The 27358-nt window shown below is 44.9% G+C and overlaps 1 protein-coding gene across 1 annotated transcript in view; it reads left to right on the top strand.

Annotated features, from left to right (window-relative positions):
- Positions 1 to 12066, top strand: part of LOC138349723 (murinoglobulin-2-like) — a 241512-nt gene extending 229446 nt beyond the window's left edge. Inside the window, exons 26-27 of the mRNA XM_069314539.1 lie at positions 5183 to 5584; positions 11767 to 12066. Coding sequence (XP_069170640.1) covers positions 5183 to 5584; positions 11767 to 11802 — 438 coding nt within the window. The 3' untranslated portion in view covers positions 11803 to 12066. The remainder of the gene's footprint in view (positions 1 to 5182; positions 5585 to 11766) is intronic.
- The last annotated feature ends 15292 nt before the right edge of the window (positions 12067 to 27358 follow it).

Below are 27358 nucleotides of genomic sequence, written 5' to 3'. Positions count from 1 at the left end.
AGGCAGAAACAAATGGGCAAAGTTTCTTTCACCCTAAGTGCCCCTGTTACCTAGCAGTAAATAGGTACCTGGGAGTTAGTCAGCTGTCACGGGCTGCTTCCTGGGGTGTGTGTGTGTGGTGTGGGAAAAAAAAAAGTAGTTAGTAAACAGTTGATTGACAGTTGAGAGGCGGGCCGAAAGAGCAAAGCTCAACCCCCGCAAAAACACAACTAGTAAACACAACTAGTAAACACACACACACACACACACACACACACACACACACACACACACACAGAAGAGTAAGGGGAGACATGATCACTACCTACAAAATCCTCATGGAAATTGACAGGGTAGCTAAGGATAAACTGTTTAACACAGGTGGTACACGAACAAGGGGACACATGTGAAAACTGAATGTCAGAGTGGGTGACAAATGAAATGCATTAAGAAGTGATGTGGTGGAGGTTGACTCCATACACAGTTTCAAGTGTAGATATGATAGAGTACAATAGGCTAAGGAACCTGTACACCTGTTGATTGACGGTTGAGAGGCGGGTCTAAAGAGCCAGAGCTCAACCCCCGCAAGCACAATTAGGTGAGTACAATTAGGTGAGTACACACACACACACACACACACACACACACACACACACACACACACACACACACACACACACACACACACACACTACACACATTAACTGGTAGGGCGCTCCAGTGGATAAGGGAGTACCTAAGCAATAGGAAGCAGAGAGTTACAGTGAGGGGGTGAGACCTCAGACTGGCGCGAAGTCACCAGTGGAGTCCTACAGGGCTCTGTACTTGGACCTATCCTGTTTCTGATAAAGGTAAATGATCTCCCAGATGGTATAGACTCATTCCTCTCAATTTTTACTGACGACACCAAAATTATGAGAAGGATTAAGAAAGAGGAGGACAGCTTGAGGCTTCAAGAAGACCTGGACAAGCTGCAGGAATGGTCGAACAAATGGTTGTTAAAGTTTAACCCAAGCAAATGTAATGTAATGAAGATAGGGGTAGGATGCAGGAGACCAGATACAAGGTACCATTTGGGAGATGAAATACTTCAAGAGTCAGAGAGAGAGAGAAAGACCTGGGGGTTGATATCACGCCAGACCTGTCCCCTGAAGCTCATATCAAGAGGATAACATCAGCAGCATATGCCAGGATGGCTAACTTAAGAACGGCCTTTAGAAACTTGTGTAAAGAATCTTTCAGAACATTATATACCACATATGTCTGACCAATCCTGGAGTATGCGGCTCCAGCATGGAGTCCATATCTAGTCAAGCATAAGACTAAACAGGAAAAGGTTCAAAGGTTTGCCACCAGACTAGTACCCGAGCTGAGAGGTATGAGCTACGAGGAGAGAGACTACGGGAATTAAACCTCACTTCGTTGGAAGACAGAAGAGTTATGGGGGACATGATCACCATATTCAAGATTCTCAAGGGAATCGACAGGGTTGATAAAGACAGGCTGTTTAACACAAGGGGCACACGCACTAGGGGACACAGGTGGAAACTGAGTGCCCAAATGAGCCACAGAGATATTAGAAAGAACTTTTTTAGTGTCAGAGTGGTTGACAAATGGAATGCATTAGGAAGCGATGTGGTGGAGGCTGACTCCATACACAGTTTCAAGTGTAGATATGATAGAATCCAATAGGCTCAGGAACCTGTACATCTGTTGATTGACGGTTGAGAGGCGGGACCAAAGAGCCAGAGCTCAACCCCCGCAAGCACAACTAGGTGAGTACAACTAGGTGAGTACACACACACACACACACACACGCACACACACAGGAAGCAGCCCGTACCAGCTGTCTAACTCCCAGGTACCTATTTACTGCTAGGTAACAGGGGAATCAGGGTGAAAGAAACTTTGCCATTTGTTTCTGCCATCACTGGGGATCGAACCCGGACCCTAGAATAACGAGTCCAGAACGCTGTCTACTCAGCTATCAGGCCCCCGCGATAGTTGTACTCACCTAGTTGTGCTTACGGGGGTTGAGCTTTGGCTCTTCGGTCCCGCCTCTCAACTGTCAGTCAACTGGTGTACAAATTCCTGAGCCTACTGGGCTCTATCATATCTACATTTGAAACTGTATGGAGTCAGCCTCCACCACATCATTGCCTAATGCATTTTATTTACTAACTACTCTGACACTGAAAAAGTTCTTTCTAATGTCTCTGTGGCTCATTTGGGTACTCAGCTTCCACCTGTGTCCCCTTGTGCGTGCACCATCCCATGTTAAATAATCTATCTCTGTCTACCCGGTCAATTCCCCTTAGAATCTTGTATGTGGTGATCATGTCTCCCCGAGCTCTTCTGTCTTCCAGCGACGTGAGGTGCAGTTCCCTCAGCCTTTCCTCGTAACTCATGCCTCTTAGTTCTCGGATTAGTCTAGTGACATACCTCTGAACTTTTTCCAGTTTCATCCAAGGTACATGCTACATGCTGGGGCCGCATACTTCAGGAATGGTCTTACATATGTAGTATACAAGGTTCTGAAAGAGTCCTTACACAAGTTTCTGAAGGCAGTTCTGATGTTAGCCAGCCTCGCATACGCTGCCGATGTTATTCTTTTGATGTGGGCTTCAGGAGACAGGTTTAGTGTGATATCAACTCCTAGATCTTTCTGTCCGTTTCATGAAGGACTTCATCTCCCATTCTGTATCATGTGTCTGGTCTCCTATTTCCTCCCCCTAGTTTCATTACCTTACATTTACCTGGTTTGAAGTGTATGTGGCTGCGTGTGTATATGTCTGTGATTGGGTATGCGTATGTCTTTGGCTGTGTGTGCGTGTGTATGTGCATGTGTGTACTCACCTATTTATACTCACCTACTTGTACTCACCTATTTGTGCTCACCTATTTGTGCCTGCAGGATCGCGTATTGACTCTTGGATCCCGCCTTTCTAGCCATCGGTTGTTTACAGCAATGACTTCTGTCCCATTTCCCTATCATACCTAGTGTTAAAATTATGAATACAGTTTGCTTCCACAACCTGCTCCTTAAGAACATTCCATTTTCCCACTACTCTCATGCTAAAAGTATACTTCCTAACATCTCTGTGACTCATCTGATTTTCCAGCTTCCACCCATGTCCCCTCGTTCTGTAACTATTACGTGGGAACATTTCATCTATTTCCACTTTGTCAATTCCCCTAAGTATTTTCTACGTTCCTATCGTATCCCCCTTCTCCCTTCTTTTTTCTAGTGTCATAAGGCTCAGTTCCTTCAGGCGCTCTTCATATCCCATTCCTCTTAACGCTGGAACGAGCCTCGTCGCAAACTTCCAGTTTCCTTACGTGTTTCTTCAGGTGGGGACTCCATGATGGCATAGCATACTCTAAGATTGGTCTCACGTACCAATGGGGCGCCTGACAGCTGGGTGGACTTCGCTTCGGATTCGTAGTCCTGAGGTTCCGGGTTCGATCCCCGGTGGAGGCAGCGACAAATGGGCAAAAAGTTTCTTTCACCCTGATGCCCCCTGTTGCCTAGCAGTGAATAGGTACCTGGGTGTTAGACAGCTGCTACGGGCTGCTTCCTGGGGGTAGAAGCCTGGTCGAGGACCAGGCCGCAGGGACACTAAGCCCTGAAATCATCTCAAGATAACCTCAAGATAACGTAGGCAGTGAAAAGTGCCCTAAAAGCCTTCTCGCTTAGGTTTCTGAATGATGTTCTAACTTTTGCCAGTGTAGAGTACGCTGCTGTCATATGGGTGTGCATATGTCTTTGGTTGCGTGTGCGTATGTCTGTGGCTGTGTGCTCACAGCGATAGAAGCAAGCTTAATATTCATTGTAGGTACATTGCTTGAAATTATAATCACAAAATTCATTTGTGTGTCTTTAAAAACATAAATTAATAAATGAAACACAATGTAGTTTCACTAAGAACAGACCACGTTTCGCTAAATTACTTTCACTCTTGTTTTGTTTATTTTTAGCAGTTTATTACAAAGAATATCTAGGGGGGGGGGGGTCATGATTAGTAGAAATTTAAAGCCAAACAATTTGTATATAAATGTATGATTTATGCAGTACAGTTTTGGTCATCATACTTTAGGATTAACATTAATTCACTTGAACGAGTTCAGCGAAGGATAACTAAGTTTATCCCACAAACTAAAAACATTCCATATTCAGAAAGGATGAAAAACTTAGTTTACATTCGGTAGAAAAGTGAAGAGTTAAGAGTGACAGAATTGAATGGGCGTAACAAGAAGGATTGTAATAAGCTATTAAATATATCAACGCAAAATAGAACACGAAATAATGGATATAAATTGAATGGGTTTAAATTTATAAAAGACCTGGGTAAATACTAGTTTGAAAACAGAGTTGTTGATTTGTGGAACAAAGTACCAGGTTACATATTAGACGTGGGATCCCTTGATAGTTTCAAGCGTAGGATAGACATAGATAGAAGAGGTTGGGTGAATATAAACAGGAGCTGCCACGAGTGAGGCAATAGTCCTTCTGCAACGTCCTTAATTCTTGTTCTCATGTTCATAAAGGTAGTATTGACTGTCAGCTTCTCATGGTGGAAGTTGGTGTGTATGAGGCCAAAGGTTCATAAAGGTGGTATTGACTGCCAGCTTCTCATGGTGGAAGTTGGTGTGTATGAGGCCAAAGGTTCATAAAGGTGGTATTGACTGCCAGCTTCTCATGGTGGAAGTTGGTGTGTATGAGGCCAAAGGTTCATAAAGGTGGTATTGACTGCCAGCTTCTCATGGTGGAAGTTGGTGTGTATGAGGCCAAAGGTTCATAAAGGTGGTATTGACTGCCAGCTTCTCATGGTGGAAGTTGGCGTGTATGAGGCCAAAGGTTCATAAAGGTGGTATTGACTACCAGCTTCTCATGGTGGAAGTTGGCGAGTATGAGGCCAAAGGTTCATAAAGGTGGTATTGACTGCCAGCTTCTCATGGTGGAAGTTGGCGAGTATGAGGCCAAAGGTTCATAAAGGTGGTATTGACTGCCAGCTTCTCATGGTGGAAGTTGGCGAGTATGAGGCCAAAGGTTCATAAAGGTGGTATTGACTGCCAGCTTCTCATGGTGGAAGTTGGCGAGTACGAGGCCAAAGGCAAGCCAAGTAATGAGCTGCGATATTGTAACAATTGACATGCAGGCTTAGTGCATTCTGATAATTATTGCATTAACAATTTGTTTCAGGCTGTTCTGCGGTACAACATTCCTGAGGCTGAGGCGAGTGACGCCTTCGACATGACCGTCAACACAAACACCGTGCCGGATGAGAAGTGCGTCACTAAGCGCATCACTGTGTGCGCCTCCTACCGCCTCCCGGACGGCAAGTCCAATATGGCCGTCATTGAGGTCACTCTCATTTCCGGTTACATCCCAGAGAAAGATGATCTGAAGGAACTTCTTAAAAAGGATAAAAATATAAAGCGATATGATGTAGATGGCAGCAAGATAGCTTTCTATATTGAAGAATTAACTGCTAAAGACACTTGTGCAAACTTCCGTGTAATAAGAGACATAGAGGTGGAGGAGGTCAAGCCCGGCACAGTGCGTCTCTATGACTACTATCAGCCAGAGTTCCAGATCTCAAAGGTCAGTCCATCGTTCCGGGTTGTCTTTCCTTCCTCATCTTTCCTCAACAGCAAAATGCTATTTTTTATTCTGCTAAATATTTATAACTTAAATATAAAAAAATGAAATTAAATGAATTGACTTTCCGATAGAATATAATTTTTTGTAATAATTAAATTTGTCTTATTTAAAATGTATTGCATCACATTTTTATTACTGGAATAGTTTCCAGTTTCAGTACAAATTGATTTTGCTCTGTAGCTTTTGAACTATTCATGTATTCTTTCAAAGCACTCCTACATCATAGCTAGACCGAAATTGTACTTACAGATCTCTTAGAGCTTATGTATAATTATGGGTTGAATGTAACGAAATGGCCCTTTTTGGGCGGCCTAAATAGCTTGCCAGGTCCCGGCACTACTGACCCGTCACACCTCTAGACTTGTTCCCACCCACCCAGACACAGGAAAATAATCTGGTGAGCTCATAGTGGCGATAGGGATCCTAGAGTAACCTCATAATCGGTAAATACTGCCCAAGAAGTACTTGTGAACAAAGACAAATTGGGTGTCATTATGAGAGAGAACAGGAAAGAAGGGAAGAAGTAGGTTGCTGAATGCCAACATACTACGAGCCGCCTTTAAGCAGCCCCGAACAACACAGGGAACAACTACAGGAACAGGGAGCAAACGAAGCCGCCCAAACAAGCGAATTTCATGACTTTAAATGTTTGATTTCTGGGCTGGTCTTCGGTAGCTTTCCGGAGCAAATACCCAACAACGCCTTACAAATACAAATATTTATTCAGGTAAAGTACATACATACAGGGTGAGATACAAAAGTTGATGGATTTATAGATAGAGCTAGTACATACAATGCCTAAAGCCACTATTACGCAAAGCGTTTCGGGCAGACTTAGTGACGAAAACCAACTTTGAACTGCAAGAGAGAGTTATAAAGAAGCACAAAGATGAAAGGCTGGCCAGTGAGGGGTGAGAAGCCGGGACCACAGAGCTTGGGGGGACGAACAGCTGATAAAGGTATCCCAGCTCCACAGACAAGGCGAGGGACTAGCAATATGCAACAGATAACGAGAAGCCAACACTGTAATAGCGTCTTCAACCCACAGCTCGAAAGTGTACAGCACACAGCTCTAAATATCTTACTATCACACCTAGACAGCAGCTTGTATGAGGGAAAGATTACAACACTGTCTGCAGGTATAAGTATAGTAGAGGACAAGGTCACCTGACACAACCTGACCTATACCCAACATGTAAACATTAGCGCATCAAAAAGTATGACTGTTATTCTCAAGGACCGACAGACCGTCGCCACACAATTCCTGAACTACTCTAATTGTTTCAGTGAATATCGTAAATAAAACAATTTATGGTGTTTCACCCCCACAAAGGGAACGAGGAAGAGTAGATGCCCTCTATTAAAACCCTAATCCCCCGTCCTCCACACATAACGGAGGGAGGATGGGTAGAAATGTCTTTTATAAAAACCTTGACCCCCCCTCCATCAAAAGTTGGGGGGAGGGGGGTTGATGGGAAACCATCTTGGTGGGGTTTGATGATAGGAAAGTTTGATTCGATGGGAAACGAACTCCCATCGTTTTACAAACACAATGGACGAACTCAGAAGAAGGGACTAGGCTTCTACAATACCGTCACTTACCCCACAAGGATCCACCGCTAATATGTCAGAAACAGCAGAAGTCTGAGGCCAAGGTTGTTTAATAACCCTTATCAAAGGCGGTGGCAGAGGCAAATAAAGATGCCAGCCGATCTCCCAGCCCCAGACAGTAAAACAAAGAATTTAACTCAAGTCAGCATACCAAAACTTCAGGATTCTTAAAAAAGAGGAGGCTCGCCTCCCACAGTGTTGGCCACAATTGAAGACTTGCAAAAGCCAAAACCTTGACGTGTCTGGATGGAGTACAATAAGTGTCTGATGCTGTCATCCTGGAGGGCGGCTCAGCCAACATAAACAAATAGCAACAACAAATTTTGCTTCCCTGAAAGCTGCAAGCAGCATTAACCGAGTTAATAGTGCTTGCAAATCCACAAGGGCCGTGACGAGGATTCGAACCTGCGTCCGGGAGCATCCCAGACACTGCCTTAATCGACTGAGCTACGACAGGGTAAAAGGGTTGAAACCGAAGTTCTACTGAACTTACTGGATTCCATAGCCTCTCCGAGGCACAAACCAGGCTTTTGCACAATGCCCCCCCCCCCCCTGCACCCGAGCTATGTCAATAGGCTGTTCTCCCTCTTCGCCCTTACATCATCACACTCTGATGCTCCCGGACGCAGGTTCGAATCCTCGTCACGGCCCTTGTGGATTTGTTCATTTGATGCATCACGTTAGTGATGATAGTGAAAAATGTTTGGTTAACCAGCCACCCAATCCCAATGGGAACTATATGGGTGATTCATTAATAAACGTCCAGGCGCACCGGACACAAGGGGAGCGTGGGCCAACTGAAGAAAGTACAAACGAGGAAAAAGTAGACGGTGCCACTGATATCAATCTCACGAATCCATATCTTCCACTCAAGTGGAATCGTATAAACGAGCAAGATACATCGTTAAACAGGGCACGACGAAGCACGAATATACTGAAAACAATACAAAATATGCACACAAGGCACACCTACCTGACTTGTGTTCACTTAATGGAACAACGTCCTGCTCTCTCTTGTCCAAACTGCGTTGTCCATGTCCAGCCTTAAACCTCCTTGTCGATTGCCCTGATTTTCTGGCTGTTCGTGTGTCTTCCTTTCCTAATCTCTCTAGGAGTCGTTGTCTCTGATTACAATCATTGGTGAATTCCATACCTTTGATATCATTCACCTTAGGCCCCTTTTGTTCTCGTATTGGCATCTTGAGTGATATAATGCTCCGTTTGAAAATCTTGCAACACAGACGGTGCTACATTGACTTCTGGCTTGGCGGCTACTTTGATAATTATTTGTGTGCACAAGGACCTTTAGAATCTCCCCTCAACAAGTCTGGGTTGAGGAACCAAGTATTATTCAGACACCGGGGCAACTGAAGCCCACACTATAAGACGATAGCTCTGCTGCAGAAACAGGAAACGAGCTGATGTCAGGGAAGATAAATCTGAAATACATTCAGGGCGAACTACATCCTTCCTACTTCTTTCTTCTTAACTGAACCACAATCGTGAAAAGTAATGACAAATAAACCTAAGGAAGCTATCTGCCCCCCACCCCATAAGATAAAGACAATATATGTCCCAAGTAACGTTAACTCCTCCTATGTTAGACAACAATGATGGTCATTACAAAAGAGCGTCTTGGGGCCAGCTATGTGAGTCAGCCGGACTCGCAAGTGAAACAAACACTAAGCTGACTTTAGCTGCCATTTGGTGATGCTCTTGGATACTAATGCATGTTATCTTGACATTTTTTCTATTTTTTATTTATAAAACAAATACTTGACAAGGAAAACATTACAACATTAAGGCACCGAAGCACCAAAAGAAAAACCTTACACCAGCACACACCAACCAGCAACATAACACCAAATGACATGCAAGCAACACAAAACAAATACATTACAGATGACACACCAAAGCTGAACATCCGTGAACACAATAAAAACACAGTGGACAATTTTCATAGTGCAAAACGTAAATGAGAATCCATGGAACAAAGCAAAATTCATTAGAAAACACAAATTTAAACTGCACAACCCAGAGGAGGCGCGCCAAGTTACATACATTAAAAACCACACAATGGCGAAAAATTAAACATTTAGAAGCAAAGGTACAAAGTTAAAAAAAGTACAATACACACACACACAACCCATGGAACACCCGGCACACACAGTACAGAAACACGCGACCGGAACACACAGGAAGGGGCCTTGTAGCCTGGTGGATAGCACGCAGGACTCGTAATTCTGTGGCGTGGGTTCGATTCCCGCACGAGGTAGAAACAAATGGGCAAAGTTTCTTTCACCCTGAATGCCCCTATTACCTAGCAGTAAATAGGTACCTGGGAGTTAGTCAGCTGTCACGGGCTGCTTCCTGGGGTGTGTGTGTGTGTGTGGTGTGGAAAAAAAAGTAGTTAGTAAACAGTTGAGAGGCGGGCCGAAAGAGCAAAGCTCATCCCCCGCAAACACAACTAGGTGAAAACAACTAGGTGAAACACAGAACACCATGAGAAACACAACACAGAAGATAAATCTAACACACAAGGAAAACACATTACAGTATGAACAAAGCACAAAAACAATGTACACAAAGGTCTAAACTAGGCAAACAAAACAACCACATAGCAGACAATACATTAAGTTATAAACGTTCCGGGAGCACGTAATGCAAGCACAAAACTACGCATATTTATCGGGAAACTCCTTCTTCGGAAACCGCAAACAGTATGCCTCCCAAACGAGCTTGACATCATCAGACACTGGTCTACGAGGCGATGCACAAGGCTGAGGCATCAGCTCCGGCACCCCATAAACAAAACACTGCACCCTCGGTACCCAAATAGTATAGGGGCACCACGGCACCGGATACACCCAGCTATCCACAGTAAGTTCCAAAGTCTGCGACGCATCGAGCGGGACTCCATTGGCCGATACCACAGGGAGGGGTGCAGCACGAGGGGTTCGAGCACCAGGGGACGGACAAGGGTAGCCACAGAGGTCCGTATTGATAGTCACACGGTTCTTTATTCCAGAGGGGACCACAGGGGACCACAGGGAATGCACATTTGCCAGGGCCTCTACCACCGGGCATAGGATCAGAGGGCTCCCGGCGCACAGGTTTCGTGAGGACCACCACAAGGTTACGACCACTAGGGGCAACCTCCCAAGGAGGGGAGGCACTAGCAGCAGGCGTCGTAGGCGCCACAGGAGGCCGCACAGGCCCCTCCATCACATCATCCTCCGCAACTTCACACTCTGCAGCCCACCCACGAAGGGGCGACACACTCCTAGTCCTCCGGGAACGCTTGGACAGAGGCCGCTGATCATCCAAACTGTAGCCCGCAGCAAGAGGCATCCCAGTAGAGCCCACGGCTGGCCACAAGTCACTAGGCAACACACGATCCGTAAAAAACATCAGCCTCACCCACAGGGGGTACAGGCCCACACCCTTCAGGCAACACAGGAGCCAGAGACAGGGCCGGCGGAGGCGAAGGAGCCGGCGAAGGCGAGGAAGCCGACAGCGGGGGCGGGTCCGCACCCCCCACCACCCCGACACCCACACCACTAACCGCACTAACTGGAGCGGCACCAATCACCGTAACTGTCCTCTCACAAGGGGTACCATCCACAACTGATACATCCTCACGCTTGGGCAAGGGAGGAAAATCCACTTCATGAAACACATTTACCCGATCATACATCTGAGTGTCGCAGGCAGCAGCCAAATGTCCAACGTGGCCACATTTAAAACACGTCCGAGTCTGCCCACGGTAGGAGAAGCAGACCGTAAAGCCAGCAAGCGCGAGAGAAGAAGGCACATTCCCATGAAGAACCATCTTACCCGTTTTGTAACCATTACCGAGCCCTTTGACGTCCCCGATTGTGTATCTACAAGCACAAATAGAGTCTACACGCCCATACCTGGCAAGAGCCTGACGGAGAAGATCCTCAGACATTTCAAATGGCGCATTCTTAATAGACACGTATGTGTACTCCACACTCAAATTCGTCACAGTCACAGAGCCAAGACCGTTGCTCAGCCCCACCACCTTGTCCTCATACTGGTCGAGAAACCTCCGGAACAAGCCACTCTCGGCGAAGTTCACAACTACTCTGTCGTCACGAACAACCTGTAGACCGACGAGATCTTCCACTTTCATACCCATAACCGCAAACAGAGTGTTGCTGATGACGTCAATATCCACCCGACAGGTAAATGTCAGGCCAGCCGAGTCCTTCCTCCTTAGTGGCGGCACGTAAGTCCCCATACTGAGACTGAAAAACAGTCACCCTGCAGTGGCAAACAACCACCCGTCAGGGCAACCAACAATCACCCAATCGCTGAAAACTCTGATGCAGTGAGGAGTTTGTAAAAAATGGTAGACGTTGCTGTGAAAGGTGAGAAGTAATAGGTGAAAGAGGTGAAACTGGTTCAATAGACTCAACTTTATTATTTATATGGTCGTAGTTTACCACAACCAAAATATTAATATATATTTTCTTCTCTCATTGCAGAGCTACACGCTTCCTCCTCCAACTGAGTGCCGCTAGGACATACACTTCTGATAGTATTCCTAGTATACTAAAATAATGCTAGGATCAATAGCTTGTGTTGGGATAACAACTGATGCTAAGACTGACATTCATTCATTCATAAATTTCTAGAAGATTCCAACGTTGCAAAAGTGGTGGACTATGTTAACGAACACATCCGACTTCATCCTACAGTTATCATCTCTCCGTTATTATCTGTTTGCCTTGCAATAATGTTTGCCTATCATTTTATTACCAATCAAAAGGGACATCTGCCAGTTACTTGTGTATGTATTATCTCATGTCTTTTTTGGTTATTGTGCATTTTAATTTTCCATCGTTAATGAAAAGTCTGTTTACACGTACGTATATCAGCAGTATCAGTTGTGTGTATTCTGAGTGAGAGTAAACATGTGCCTTATTGTTTGCAACTGGAACAATTAAACAGTTTTTGTCAAAAAATAGTATAATCCTTCTCCGGAAATGCCATTTATTATACATAACTCCTCTAGTTTTTGGCAACCACAGCAAGTCTTTCCATTTGCTCCGATCCTGTGCTGTCTTAACCCTTTGCAGGTATAAGGCTAAATATTTGTTGCAGCCAAAATTGAGAATATTGAGATTTGTAGTTTTGTCACTGACCTATAGAGAGAAACCTGGTGTTTCCATCTGTACCAGTGAACTTAATCCTACTTGGAACTTTAGTCGAAATAGTTGATGAAGAGGTATTGTAATTTTAGAGTAAGAGGTACAGATTTTTGGTCAAGACTAACGTCTCTAATTAAACTAATTCATAGAGTATAGTCTCCACAATGTATAATATCGAGCTCATTCGTTCATTGCCTTGTATAGTTAGTTTAAGTTAATAATCCATTGTGTCGGGGGACAGACAGCCAGAGTATATTTATTATATAGGTTTATATCGAGGTCCTCCCCATCCCCCCGGGGTCGAACTACTGACCCTTCCCAAGATGAAGCCCCACAAGAAGCTGACTAACTACTGAGTACCTACTTACTGCTAGGTGAACAGAGTAATTAGGTGATTCTCGGAGTTCCCGATTGTGAGTCGGGAACGAACCCGACTGTACTACCAGGACCCTAAAGTCTCTATCAGGTAAATCAACTTAAAATATTATGCCGAGTGCTATTTTTGCGCATATTTGAAGGTGATTGAACACTGTTTGAAGTTGAGTTTTTATATAGAAATGGAAAAAATAGAAAACAGAGATGTCTTGCATTTTACCCAAATCGACCTCCAGTTTGAAAATACGATGCATATTGGAAATATTACTCCTTACCGTTATATTTTTACTGTAATTCAGGGTGATTGCACATATTTGAAGTTTTAAATTACATCTTTTTATATGGGAAATATGACTATAGGTGAAAATAGAGATTTGTCATATTTTACCCATATTGATCTGAAGTTTCAAAACTATGATGGCTATTTAAAATCTGATGCTTTAGTGCAATTTTTGTAGTGTAATTCAGGGTAGTTGCACACATTTGTAAGTTTCACAATGGATGAGAAGACTTTTTAAAGACAAATGCGATCAGTAATTAAAGGAAAGTTATCTGACTGGAAATGTCCCCAGCGGAGTACCATATAGTTCACTACCAATAGTAATGTGTATTAACTATATAAATGGATATCTGCTAGAGGGCATACAACATTATATGTTTGCAGATGATGCAACATTGGAGTAGAGAGTTTGGGAATTAGAAGACTGTATTGACCTCCAAAATGATCATGACAAAGTGAGTGAGTGTAGCTATACATGGCGAATTGATTATGTATCTCATTCCATTATGTAAACAAATAAAATGGAATGCAGAATAGCGGAAAACAGGCCAAACACAACCTACACATTATGTGAAAAGATAATAAACACCTGTGACAAAGTTTTGGGGTGATTCTGAATAGTAAACATTTTTTTATAATATAAAATTATAAAATAATTACAATAAAAAGAAAGCTACTAAAGAACATTGCGGTACACAAACACCACCAGACACAGTGGGAGAAACAGTGAACCAAACCAAGATACAAACATTCACCATACCAATACACAAAAAATAAAAATACATACACAACGTTAATACAAAACACCGGTTCCAAGGGCACATTAGATAGTTGCGCACTAAATTTACTCCAACCACACAAGTGGAACACAGATAAGGTACCACAACAACCACACAAGTGGAACACAGATAAGGTACCACAACAACCACACTAGTGGAACACACATAAGGTACCACAACAACCACACTAGTGGAACACATATAAGGTACCACAACAACCACACAAGTGGAACACAGATAAGGTACCACAACAACCACACTAGTGGAACACATATAAGGTACCACAACAACCACACAAGTGGAACACATATAAGGTACCACAACAACCACACAAGTGGAACACAGATAAGGTACCACAACAACCACACTAGTGGAACACACATAAGGTACCACAACAACCACACTAGTGGAACACAGATAAGGTACCACAACAACCACACTAGTGGAACACAGATAAGGTACCACAACAACCACACTAGTGGAACACAGATAAGGTACCACGACAACCACACTAGTGGAACACAGATAAGGTACCACAACAACCACACTAGTGGAACACACATAAGGTACCACAACAACCACACTAGTGGAACACAGATAAGGTACCACAACAACCACACTAGTGGAACACACATAAGGTACCACAACAACCACACTAGTGGAACACACACAAGGTACCACAACAACCACACTAGTGGAACACAAATAAGGTACCGTAAAAACAGAGCACTAAAAACACATAACAGTATATACAGAAATCATAAGACATAATAACATACACAATCGTCCTCAACTAACGGAGGCCGTTACCACCCACCAAGATACGTAACAAATACAGAAAACATACCATCATAATAAATCCCTACAAGGGAAATCTAATATAGAAAATGGACCAGCCCACACAATGGCAAGAATAAAAATACATATTGCAGTTCTCATGGCAAGGCTGGACACCACCCAGCAGCATGACAAGCAAGGGCGGACACCCAACTCAAGGGTCCAGTAACAAAGCCTAACACAATAAAACCTACATCAGCCGATTCACACAAATATCCAATCAAAATAACAGGATTATGGAAACCCATATAATCATTTAAGGGTGAGGACGCAGCCTCAACCCACGGGTTAAGAAAACAATACAACGACTAACGCCGCCGCCTGCTAAACCCTATAAGACTCGAGCAGCAGCAACATAAGCCGCTGTGAACCACTGAGAGAGAACCTTCGAATCGCTGTAGCCACCACATCGTGTAGTGCAGCCTACCCTTCAAGGACCCAAATAACTGAGTCACATCGTACCTTTCTAATCTACTGACCCACAAACAAAAAATGTAGTCGGACGCCAATATCCCTAATATGTTACAAACTCTACTATTCCCTCCCGGAAACGAGAAGAAGAAAAATCGCAGCAAATCTACCCGCAAATCCGACCCACAGAAGGTAACATTCATACCCCGAACCCAATCTACCAAACAAGAAACCCGCCGACAAAAGTAAAACACACGAAGTTGAGTCTCGCCCGCCCCCCTAATGGACACAACCAGCTGAGCCCACAATACCTAACATAAATAACCGCTCATTGGTAGCCAGAAGCTCATGAAGAAATCGAAACATCCACTGACGTTATTTAGGGGCCAGAAACGGCGCCCGCAGAGAGCCGCACTCCGCCCCCCAATCAAATAACGGGTACAACCCTTCCAAACGGTGGGCCACACGATTCAAAAGCACCCGATACACCTTCCGACAACCAAAAGACATACCCATGATACCATGACAAGGGGTGAAGGATGAGTACCGCACAGGAGTAGACCGACAGCGTGACGAAAGCTACGTCCATACAGACTGGCACCCCCATTAGATAACTCACCCGCATGGAACTGAAGTACAGAGCCAGGGAATTGAGACCATTCCCTAACTCAAGCCCTCTAGGAAACATCACCCAAAAAAAAGCCATCAACTTTACATGCACATCAGCCAGCACTATCCCACCTTCCGCCAGACCCTGACACAAGGAAGACCTGCGAACCAGCGGGTGGTAGCGGCCACACCACACATACCGAAAAACAATCTTTTCTAAATCCAGCGCACGGGCCCTGATCAATGGGAAACAATGAGCTAAATACCATACCTTAGAAAGAACTCGACAATAGACTATTAGCGCTTGCTGAAAAATCGTAAAGACCCTCTTGGACAGCATCCCCACCGCCCCCTCCACTGAGCGAGCAACCACCACCTAATTATGCAACAAAAATTCCTCATAAGAAACAAACCATGTGATTCCCAGCATACGAACTGATCGCACCTCCGGCAGCCACGACCCCTCCCACAAATCCCGACCAGCACAACTACCCAGCCCCCTAATACAAGATTTTTGGCGAGTGGTGACAGCACCTGTGGCCAGCTCAAAACTATACACCACGTCCTGCACACCTACCACTGAATCCACTGTAGCCACAAACACAGTCGTATCATCAGCATACCCACCCACTCTCAGGTTAAACCTGTTGGGCAACTGTGGAGAGACGATAGAGCCACTGGCCCGCACCGCTCGAAACAACTGTTCCTGAAATATTACCTACATACATAAGCATCGACAGGGGGAAACCCTGCCGAACCGAGCACCCAACGGAAAACGGAGTATTAAACAACCCATCCACATACACTCTCGACTACAACACCCCGCATACAACAAATACGCCCCTAATGTTTAAACTGGGGGGGCAACGCCAAGCCTCTCAAAACCCCACAATACAAAATCAATGACCACATGGTCGAAGGCTTTGGACCAGTCCATTTTGATCAAAGCTGCCAAACCCCTAGACTGCAACATATAGACAATCAGATCCCGGACCAGGTGTTGCAATGTACCAACTACCTACCCGACACCCCACAAAACTGTTCCCATAAAAGCAGGGAGCCCACCACTGACTGAAAGTGATTCACTAACAGTTTTGATATGATCTTGTAATCCTGATTGAGAAGCATTATTGGACGCCAATTAGCAAGGAACACGTCGCCAGGTTTAGAAAAGAGCCGCACAATTCCAAGCGATTGTTGTTGTTGTTGTTGTTGTTGAGTTAGAAGCGACGACGATCGTGGGATCGGATGCGCCCCAGCGTACCCGGGAAGGGTGAATCGCGAAGCCAGGAAAGGCAAAACGCCAAGCCAAAATGCGAAACGAGTGACGCGAAGCACTAGAAACGAATATGCCACATGGCCAAGAAACGCACAAAGGGAGAGGCAGAAGCACATAATATAACAGGGCAAACAAACAGTCAGAGAGGCACACAGCATGTCATAGAGCAAATACACAGGAAATCAGAGCACATACTTGCCCGGGAACCTGGCCCACGGGAACCGTACATTGAACGCTTCCCAGAACACCCATTGCAAAGGGTCCCATCCATCCACCGGGGATGCCATAACATCCGGAACCGGGGCAACAAACACCTGCAAACTGGGGACCCAGATGGTAGTACTCATGAGGCGAGAAGTCGCTACTCGCGCCCACAGCAAGGGAACTTGCCTACCATGAAAGTACTCCAGTCTGTCAGACAGCAGTAACTCAGCAAATCTTCGACCAGTGACCCGGCGGCATCACAGACGCCGGCAACACGTCCCCCAGGGCCCCAACGCACACCCTCACACAGGGGTACCCGCGGCCCCGGGCACACCACCAGAGAACAGCAGGGAACCCGGACAGCGCGCATCCTTCCATAACGTCACCACCAGGCCACGCTCAGCACCAGAGTCCACACCATCCCTGGCAAGGGAAGCCAGCACCCTCCACTGCGGAGAGTCCCCCGGCGGAGTAAGAACCGAAGGCACGTCCGAGACATAGGCACCAGCACCAGCCGGCACATGGACCTCCGCCACCACGAACCGCGGAAACATCGACGTATCAGTATCCACACCGTCAATACCCAAAGACTCGCAGTCACTGAAGTCACCAACGTCGGCCCAAGCAGAAGACGACCGCCGGGAACGTTTGGGCACTGGCCGGATATCGTCAGAGCCGCTAAATGACCCAGAAACACGGGTACCACGAGCCGGATGAACCGACGCCCGACACAGAACGGCAGCAGCCTCTACCACAGGGGGAACCGGGCCACACACAGCAGGAGGCTCCGCAGCCACCCCAGCACCCAGCACATCCGGGGCCCGAGTCACGGACACAAAGCCAGGCGCAGCGTCAGAAGACGAGGGAGAAGACAGTGATGTCACACAGGGAGCTCCAGGAAGGCCCACGAGAGCAGCTGGGACAGCAACAGGCTCAGGCAGACCAACCGACGGTACCACAATACCCGGAGGAGGGCCGGCAACAACCGGAGGAACGTCAGGCGCCGCCGTGGGAGCTGCAGTAGCAAACAGGACGCGCACCCCCTCATCATCATCACCGGAGACTGCCTCCACAGGGAGCGGCGGGAAATCCTCGTCTCGGAACAAGTTGACAGGAGCAGCTGGGGCCCTCAGAGCAACCGGCAGCCTGATGCCCCAACAGGCCACACCGGAAACAGGTACGAGGGCTGCCGGGCATAATACACTCGAACGTAGTATCCCATAAGCCAGACAGAAGAAGGTATATCCGACCGCAGGCGCATCCCCAACGTGCGAATGTTTGCTCGCCTCCCAGCATACTACCCGGAGGAGAGCGTGTTCACCCGCACACTGACAACAGTACCAAACCCCCCGAAGTAACACCGTAGGTCATCAGGGAACTCCAGGGGCACACCATGTACACGGACATAAGTCAGGGCACCACTGCGGTCCGAAATCGCCACAGAGCTGGCATCATCTGGCAACGGCAACGTATGCCCCCCGTACCGACGGAGCAAGTCCCGGTACTTCTCCTCCCTCATGAACTTAATAACAACCCGGTGGGCCATAACAAGCTCCACACCGTAGATAGCTTCCACCGGGATACGAAGCATGTCACACATTACCGTCTCGATGGTCGTATAACCAGCCTTACAAGTGAACTCCAGGCCCACGGAGTTCACACGCTGAACAGGAGGAAGATGGCCCCCAAAGTCAGTACCGCCACGTCAACGCAGCCAAGCAGGCAACAAAACTCTCCAAGCGATTGGACCCCACCAACCGCATGTGCGAAAAACAAAACTGGACCACCTCCCTGAAATCAGCTCCAATAATATCCCAACATGTTACATAAAACTCAGCCGACACCCCATCAAACCCAGGCACCTAGCCCTTTCTCAAGGACCGTACTACATCCTAGACCTCTGTAAAACCAACCTCACCCTCCAAAAAACGAAGAGTCCAACGACGACAACCCAGGAGAACCAAACCCAAGAACAAATTCCTCCATACTCTGGTCCCCCCTCCCCCTCGACCCTCCTATAACGTTTTTCAAGCTACCGCCGACCATACAAAAGCACACCATCCGTATTCGACAAAATTGAACCATCAGGCATACGAAGACTAGTCAACAACACCGACTCACGATCCTCCTCTTCTTTTTAGAGCAAGAACTGTGAAATACGTTCCCCAAACAACCGCTCCACCACCCTAGCTCGGACCTGCACCCCCGCGGCCATCTCCTCCAACTCCACGAATCTGGTCTTTACACAACAAAATCTCAACAATAAACATCCTCTTCCACTTCTCTTTATACCAATCCAAAATACAAGGGAAACTACGTTTCCTTTAGACATTCAAAGCTCACCGTTCATGAACGTCGGGACACTGCAGCATCAACCCGTTCTCGGACCAAGTCCATTCTATCCAGTGGTCGACCCCAAACACGCATTCATCAATTTTAACATTCTGTTCATTCATGACTGAACTTTTCTCAAATATAAACTAATGTTATTTTATATTAGCAAATTGTACATATTTAGGCACTGGTTAGGTTAGATTAGGTGTTTAGGTTCAACTGTCGATTATTTGTATTTGTAGTACGTGGGTGAAGCATTTACAGCATTGTGGTTCGAACAAAATTCGTCAGTGAAAAACTTGTTCCGGAAGTGTTTGAATGAAATCAGTTGTGAGTCATGTGTAAACCGTTTCTCATTCGTAAACAGGAGGTTTGGCGGCTGGATTAACTAGCTTGGGTCTTCGTATGCGAGAACAGGCTGAACTATCGGGCGACGGGAGCTCCGACTGTAACTGGAACATCACTCAGGGAATCATCAACAGAATCAGGCAGAATGAGGGGCTCAGAGAAGGGGAATCACCCAGAGGCTTGGCAAGCACACCCCTCTTCAACATCATCCGCAAGTCACGCCCCTCACGACCTTTGGCACCAGTGCGGGACTGACATTCCAAAACTGGCAAGGGGCAACCACTCTTTGTACTTGGTACCCAAAAACCACCGCTTCCACCACCACCACTCCATGTACCACACGGGACACGGAACAGGCACCCAACCACCGACTCCACGCCAAGCTCGTCGACTGAGGACCAATACATGGGAACGTCCTGGTTGACATGGGCACGTCCTGCGGCCAGCAGCAAACTCTTCAAGGCATCCTGGGAGGAGCCTACACTTGACCAGCAAATTTCAGAACAATGTTTAAATATATGGATGGAGAATAATTAAAGAAATTTCAAGCAACCAGCTGTGACTCCTATATCAGACTACGAACAGCTACATCGAGCAGCCTGGATGACCAGATCACCAACTGCAGGAGGCATCGTCAGAGACCAGGCAGCCGGCAACGTTGATCCTCGGAATCATTGACAGGCAGCTAACAGTATCAAAATTGAGATATGCAGCAGTGGTGTGGTGCCCATATCTCAAGGTTCACATAAACATATTAGAATGAGTGCAAAGCCATGCCTCAAAATGGCTGCTGGAACTTTAAGAACACGAGCGATGAGGAGAGGCTTGAGGAGGTATTTCTAGAATATACCAAGAAAGCACATGACCGCTACATACAGAATAGGAATGGAAATCGAGGAAATTGACAAAGGAAACTTTGTTGAACATGCAACGTCAGAATCATGAGATCATAAAGAAATGGTTACTGAAAAATATAAGAACGTTCTCCTTTTGTAAACAGTGATAGACGATTGGAAGATATTATGTGAGAAGGCGCTAGATGCCAGAACAATCAGTAGTTTCAAAGTGTTATATAGCAAAGAATGCTTGGAAGACGGGACACCAGGAGAGGAGCTCTCATCATCTAACTACTCTTAGGTAATTGCACACATTCAAATACACACACGCACAACGAGCTAGGGTGATAGTACGACTGTTTTCAGTGAACCTCTAAACACACTGAAGATTGACAACACATCTTTTTTTGGACGCAACTCAAACCTTAACTCATAGGTGACATGTGATAAATGTCACCTAATCTCGCTGGACATTGAAGTAGCCATAGATATGCACTATGCACCAGGCCCAGACTCCTGGAATTCCATTATTAAAAAATCACAAAAAACTAGTTACAGGCCCTAAAGCCCGTACCGTTTGAAGCCCACATACTTCTCGGGTCATAGGAATGAAAACATTTCCCCACTTTGTCATAGCTACTCTTATGTAAGCCTAACTCAACCCAAACTAATCAAACAGAAATACAAGAACAATTTGTGTGTTTTATATATTGTATGCACAAGATGTGACGTCATAATGCTTTCCTGCTCAGGTTGTATATTCTACTAATACAGCATCAGAGAAGGGAACGAACTATCAGGAGAAAGCGCTAAGCTATTACGTCTATATAGCACTTGGAAGGTGTACTAACAAGTAAGATCACAAAACACAAGGAATCACAGTCTACATAACCCTGGCCAACATAACTTCAGGACAGTCACTCCTGCTTATCACAATAGCTTGACCACTGTGGCATGGCCTTAGGTACCATGGAAGACAAGCGAAACGCTGATGTAATATACACAGACTTTGCAAAAGCTTTCGACAACTGTGACCATTGTGTTGTTGCACACAAAATGCATGCAAAAGGAATTACTGGCAAAGTAGGGAGTTGGATCTTTAACTTCCTAAAGAACAAAATGCTGAGTGTAATAGTCAACACAGTAAAATACGTATCATCTACAGTGAAAAGCTCAGTCTCCCAAAGTACCGTACTTGCTCCGGTACTTTTTCTCATCCTAATATCAGATATAGACAAGGATATAAACTACAGTAATGCATCATCATTTGCAGATGACATGACGATTTTCATGGGAGTAGACTGTATAGAGGACACAGCAAACCTCCAATCTTTTAGGTCTTTCAATAGGTCAATGAAAATAATATGACGTTTAATGAATAAATTTCAGCTACTGTGCCATGGAGAAAACGAAAATATCAAAACAGACACAACATATAAAATGCAGTCAAATTACACTGTTGAAAGAAAAAACAATGTAAACTATTTAGGAGTTGTGGTGTTTTGTGTTGTTGTGAATGGTCTTGGTTGTTGGGTTGACATAAAGCCATTGTTTGGTTACCGACTTTAATACTTGACTAACAGTAAATGACCAGCAGCGGGCTACCGTGGTGAGCCTCCTGCACGCTGTTTACATACAGCAGCTGTGTGAAACACCCGCATACACACGGTTGTGTAGTGTACTCACCTATTTGTGCTTGTGAGAGTTGAGCTTTAGCTCTTTGGTCCCGCCTCTCAACCGTCAATCTACTTGTGTACAGATTCCTGAGCTTCTCGAGCTCTATCATATCTACATTTGAAACTGTGTATGGAGTCAGCCTCCACCACATCACTTCCTAGTGCATTCCTTTTACTAACTACTCTGACACTGAAAAAGTTCTTTCTAATGTCTCTGTGGCTCATTTGGGTACTCAGCCTCCCCTCAGTTGCTCATTAACCTCCAGCAAGTGAGGATGTGTTGCTCCTCTCTCCAGCATGTCCACTTATCTATAACTCCTTATATTAGCCCAGTGTCTTAATAAAATATCTTCCCTATATTCATATACATTATCTATGATCGCTGGGCACACAATCAAGCACTGGCAAATATTCTACCAACTAATCAAATGAGCTTACTTCAGAATTCGGGAAGTGAGGGCACCTGCCCTCTGATGCTCCAAGATGGCATCACTCTTGGCAGCCCAACAAAATCACTTCAGGTCTGCCTCTCACAGCTTATCTCCTCCTGACTTGAGTACACAAAGACTCCTGGTAGGCTTCATACAGAAATACTTGCTTACTCTCCTCCACTCGATTATATAACACATTAGAGTTCCACACAGGCAAGACCACCCACTAGGCTGTCTCTAATATCTTCATAAATACTGATAAATGACGTGCGTCACGTCCTCGGCAGCTTCCTCGTCAGTTGTACACTGTAACCTTCACTCATACACTTTATCCAGAACAGTATTCATCTATCTTCCCAGGAGACAGTGACGTATGTCCATTCCCGACGACTGTGGCAACTCAAGTGACACTTTACGATGTCCGCCAGCACCACGTCACAAAATGCAGACACTTTATTCTCTTTAATTTTCATAAGATGCTCATCCTCTGCTTGTATGCTTTTAAGTCACTCACTGCCGTTTACCTAATATTTTTTCTTCCTCTGACCTCCTAATTTCTGGTCAGGTATGCAGAATAACCCTCACTTGGTAGACTCTATTCAGCAGGATACCTGGGGTTTACATTGTCCTTAATATTAGACTCTGTGCCAGTTCTCTCCCTCTGGAAGATGTGGAAAATTCTACCCACTATATCTATATTATTATCTAAGAAATGTATTATTTCTATATCATATATAAATTATATTAAAATCATCTCAGAATCCCTACAGATTCACTATATCCTACATCTGGATCCTAGATGACAATGCCTATGATCACAAACGCCTTAGAGCCCAAAGTGTCTACGTTACTTTGTGCATGATTTCTCAAGGATCTAGAAGCTTCGAGAAGAATATCTTAATTAAAAAAACGATTGGAACAATCAATCGATTTCTGGTAAGGATTAGATCAAATCCTTAATAAAACTCAATAGTACTAGCATGTACTACATATAATCTTTAAATCTCATATCTAATTATATTATAATCACATCCTATCTCAATCATATGTTTGGAGAGTAAAAATAATCAATAAATATACATTGGAAGCTATCCTCTCAAGGAAAGAGGGAGGAGCCAACTCCTGAGTGATGCGACCTATGGGGCGCCCCGGGGCATAAAGCGTTTGTTTACATATAGAGTGGAAACGTGTGACGGTGCCTTGCGAACATTATACGGAAAAGGACGCCACAATAACATATCATTATCACCAGTGATTATTCTCTAGAACTGGGTGAGTACTTGGACAATATCTACACGGAAAAAATCCTAGTACTTTGATAAATAGGAGTGTCGAGTGGAGCACACCAAGTAACGCCGCCTCCACCACACCTATCATATCCGATTGCAAATGCAATTATGGACATAATCAATTAACAACGCTACCAGAATAATAAACAGCGAAGCTGTGACATAAATTATAATGCCTAAACTCGACAAGAGAGTTAAGCAGTCTGGCAACTCGACAGACAGGCACCCGGCACTCAGACATAAGTATATTGAGTTATTTTGATGTATTAATTGGCCAATTGCATGCTTGTATAACCTTGATATATATCCAATAAGTCTGTTTGTCGTTACAGAGCGAGGCAACGCCTCATATTTCATTAAGTTTTTATTAATATTACAGTGACTGAAGCTTTTCAATGTATATAGACACTCATGAGTGTCATTGTCATTGAAAGTCAAGTCAAGCTCAACTGAATCTCTTCATTAAAATTGAATATATATATGTATATATATAATATACATTCAGTTAACAATTGCTAACTTAGTTATCTTTATTTTATCATATACGTTTATCATATTGAATATAATCTCTTGTACTTAGTTAATAGTATTTGAACCACATTTAAGGTCATTTGATTGCATATTCACATACACTGTATCATACCTGTATAATACTAATTGTTGTGTTTATTAGATTAAGAATACTGGCTGTTATAGGTATGATGCTAGGCTGGACTGTACTCACCTATTTGTGCTTGCAGGGGTTCAGCTTTTGCTCTTTGGTTCCGCCTCTCAACTGTCAATCAACTGGTGTACAGATTCCTGAACCTACTGGGCTCTTTCACATCTACATTTGAAACTGTGTATGGAGTCAGCCTCCACCACATCACTGCCTAATGCGTTCCATCTGTTAACTACTCTAACACTGAAAAAGTTCTTTCTAACGTCCCTGTGGCTCATGTGGGTACGCAGTTTCCACCTGTGTCCTTTTGTTCGCGTACCACCAGTGTTGAATAGTTCATCTTTGTCTACCTGGTTGACTACAGTGAGGATTTTGTAGGTAGTGATAATGTCTCCCTTACTCTTCTGTCTTCCAGTGTCGTAAGGTGCATTTTGTAACCTGTGTACATGTTTAGATCCTTGATTTAAACAGCACCAGTGTTAAGTTATAGAACTGAGTTTATTAAATCTTATCCCAGTATTTACAATACAAGCTGATGTGTAAAATTTTCTGCAGGTGGATTGTGGATCTTCAATCAACTTCTCCATTCACCCTTAGGGACCCCCTCTTGCCCTTTACAGCCCACAGTCTGTCATTAGGAAAAGAGGAGCTAGGCTTTATAACCCTAGCTAGGGACTTTAGTTAAATTAATTTTGCATACAGTAATTTTTTAATTAAGTACTGTACAAGTCCCTAGTAGTTCTCCCCTCATATCTGTCCCGACAATTTTCCCACACTGCAAGCGGATAATGGAATGGGGGGAAAGGGAGAGAGGATGAGGGGAAAGGGAGAAAGGGTGAGGGGAAAGAGAGATATGATGAGGGCAAAGGGAAAAAGGATGAGGGGAAGGGAGAGAGGATGAGGGGAAAGAGAGATATGATGAGGGGAAAGGGAAAAAAGGATGAGGGGAAGGGAGAGAGGATGAGGGGAAAGGGAGACAGGGTAATTTTTGCCTCACTGGACTCAATTCTCTGCCCAAGATTTCGAAGGAAGTCACAAACTTTCCCTTATTTCAGGCCACAAATTCTGGACAATGCCATTCTGGCCATCTTTCTGAGCCTCAGTAACCACAGCTTACCGTTACCGTGACAGTGTAACCGTTACACTGTCACTGCCGGAGTCCTGAGTGTTGGCGTGGCTGCTTGATGCTTGAGCCTGACGAATTAAAGGTCACTCGGTTGACCACGCAGTCGTCCGGTTCACTGGTGCTGTTTGATGCTGACCTTTCTGCTGTTCTCCCGGTGTCTGAGTAAGAGCTCTTGCCTGCTCTGTAACATTTGCCAACCGGGGAACATCCATACTCGGCCTCTTGCTACACACAGCTGAGCTAGCGTTGTTAACCCCTCCACAGTTGCAGGATCGGGGAACTATTTTCTCACCCAGCTGAAGTTTGTTTCTGCACTTATCAGAGAGGTGAGACTTTCCGCAGAAACGGCATCATAGATCATGTCGACAGCTCCAAGATTTATACCCCCATCTGCAACAATGCAGACATATTATGGGCCCTTCCACATACTTTGCCACATGCCTGTAGCCAGCCCCGGTGATGAACACTTTCTCGGAAACTTTACCTCTCACTAGAGCCACCACCTGATTCCTATATTCACCTATAATAAGCTGACGCTTGGCCCACACAATTCGTTGGTCGTCAAGGATGAATTCGGGGGTTTGGAATCTGAGGGTATTTGTAAATAATCACCTTCGTCAGTTTCTCATTCTCCTCTCATATTTTTACGACATTTTCACGATATTCTTGACGGGTCAGACACACGACAGCCTCCACAGGCTGTTGACTACCGTTAAGTGAGGTCTGTTCACACCCTCCTTCACAACAATGGCTCGAACTTTCGGTGCTCTCTTCCTATGTTGACTGTCCACAGCAGCTTCTGGTGGTAGGTCATTGTGCGTGAGGTAGGGAAGAGAAGTCTCCACCTCCGCTCACCGTCACCTTCCTGGGAAAGCTTGTGATAGTTGTGCTATGGTTTCGTCGACACTAGTTTGATCATTCTCAGCGTTGTTCTTCATTCTCTTGTCGTTTCCGTTAGTTTCATTATCACTGTCTACACTAGGCCTAAGATATTGTCTTCTCCGTTTCATCTGTCCCTTGGTTAACACTTCCTGATAATCCTTATCTACTGCTGACTGGCTACTTGCTGAGGTTGTGTCCATGTCAATATTGCTGTGGGAGTAACCAGTTCCTCTGTTGTCCAAGATATTTGAACTTGAAGGTTGAGGTGGGGACACGACGAGGTGTTGGGTGGACAGCAGCAGGCACATGTCCACACGCTACGTGACCACACAGCCAACTACACATTTATTTTACATGAAAATCATATCAAATAAAAAAATAAACAGAAATAAAAACGTGATGTTCTTCGATCTCTAAATATTTTGCCACACTCGGCACATTTATAGGTCTTTAATCTGTAAACATAATACTGAAAGGCGCAGTATGTGTGTAGCATTTTCCTTCAGGATAATTACACAGAAAAGAGATGTTATGAAACGCATCACAGTCTCGCGTCAATCTTGATGCTT

This window comes from Procambarus clarkii, chromosome 79, assembly GCF_040958095.1.
Source record: "Procambarus clarkii isolate CNS0578487 chromosome 79, FALCON_Pclarkii_2.0, whole genome shotgun sequence".
Lineage (NCBI taxonomy): Eukaryota > Metazoa > Arthropoda > Malacostraca > Decapoda > Cambaridae > Procambarus > Procambarus clarkii.
This window is presented reverse-complemented; position numbering and strand designations above follow the sequence as displayed.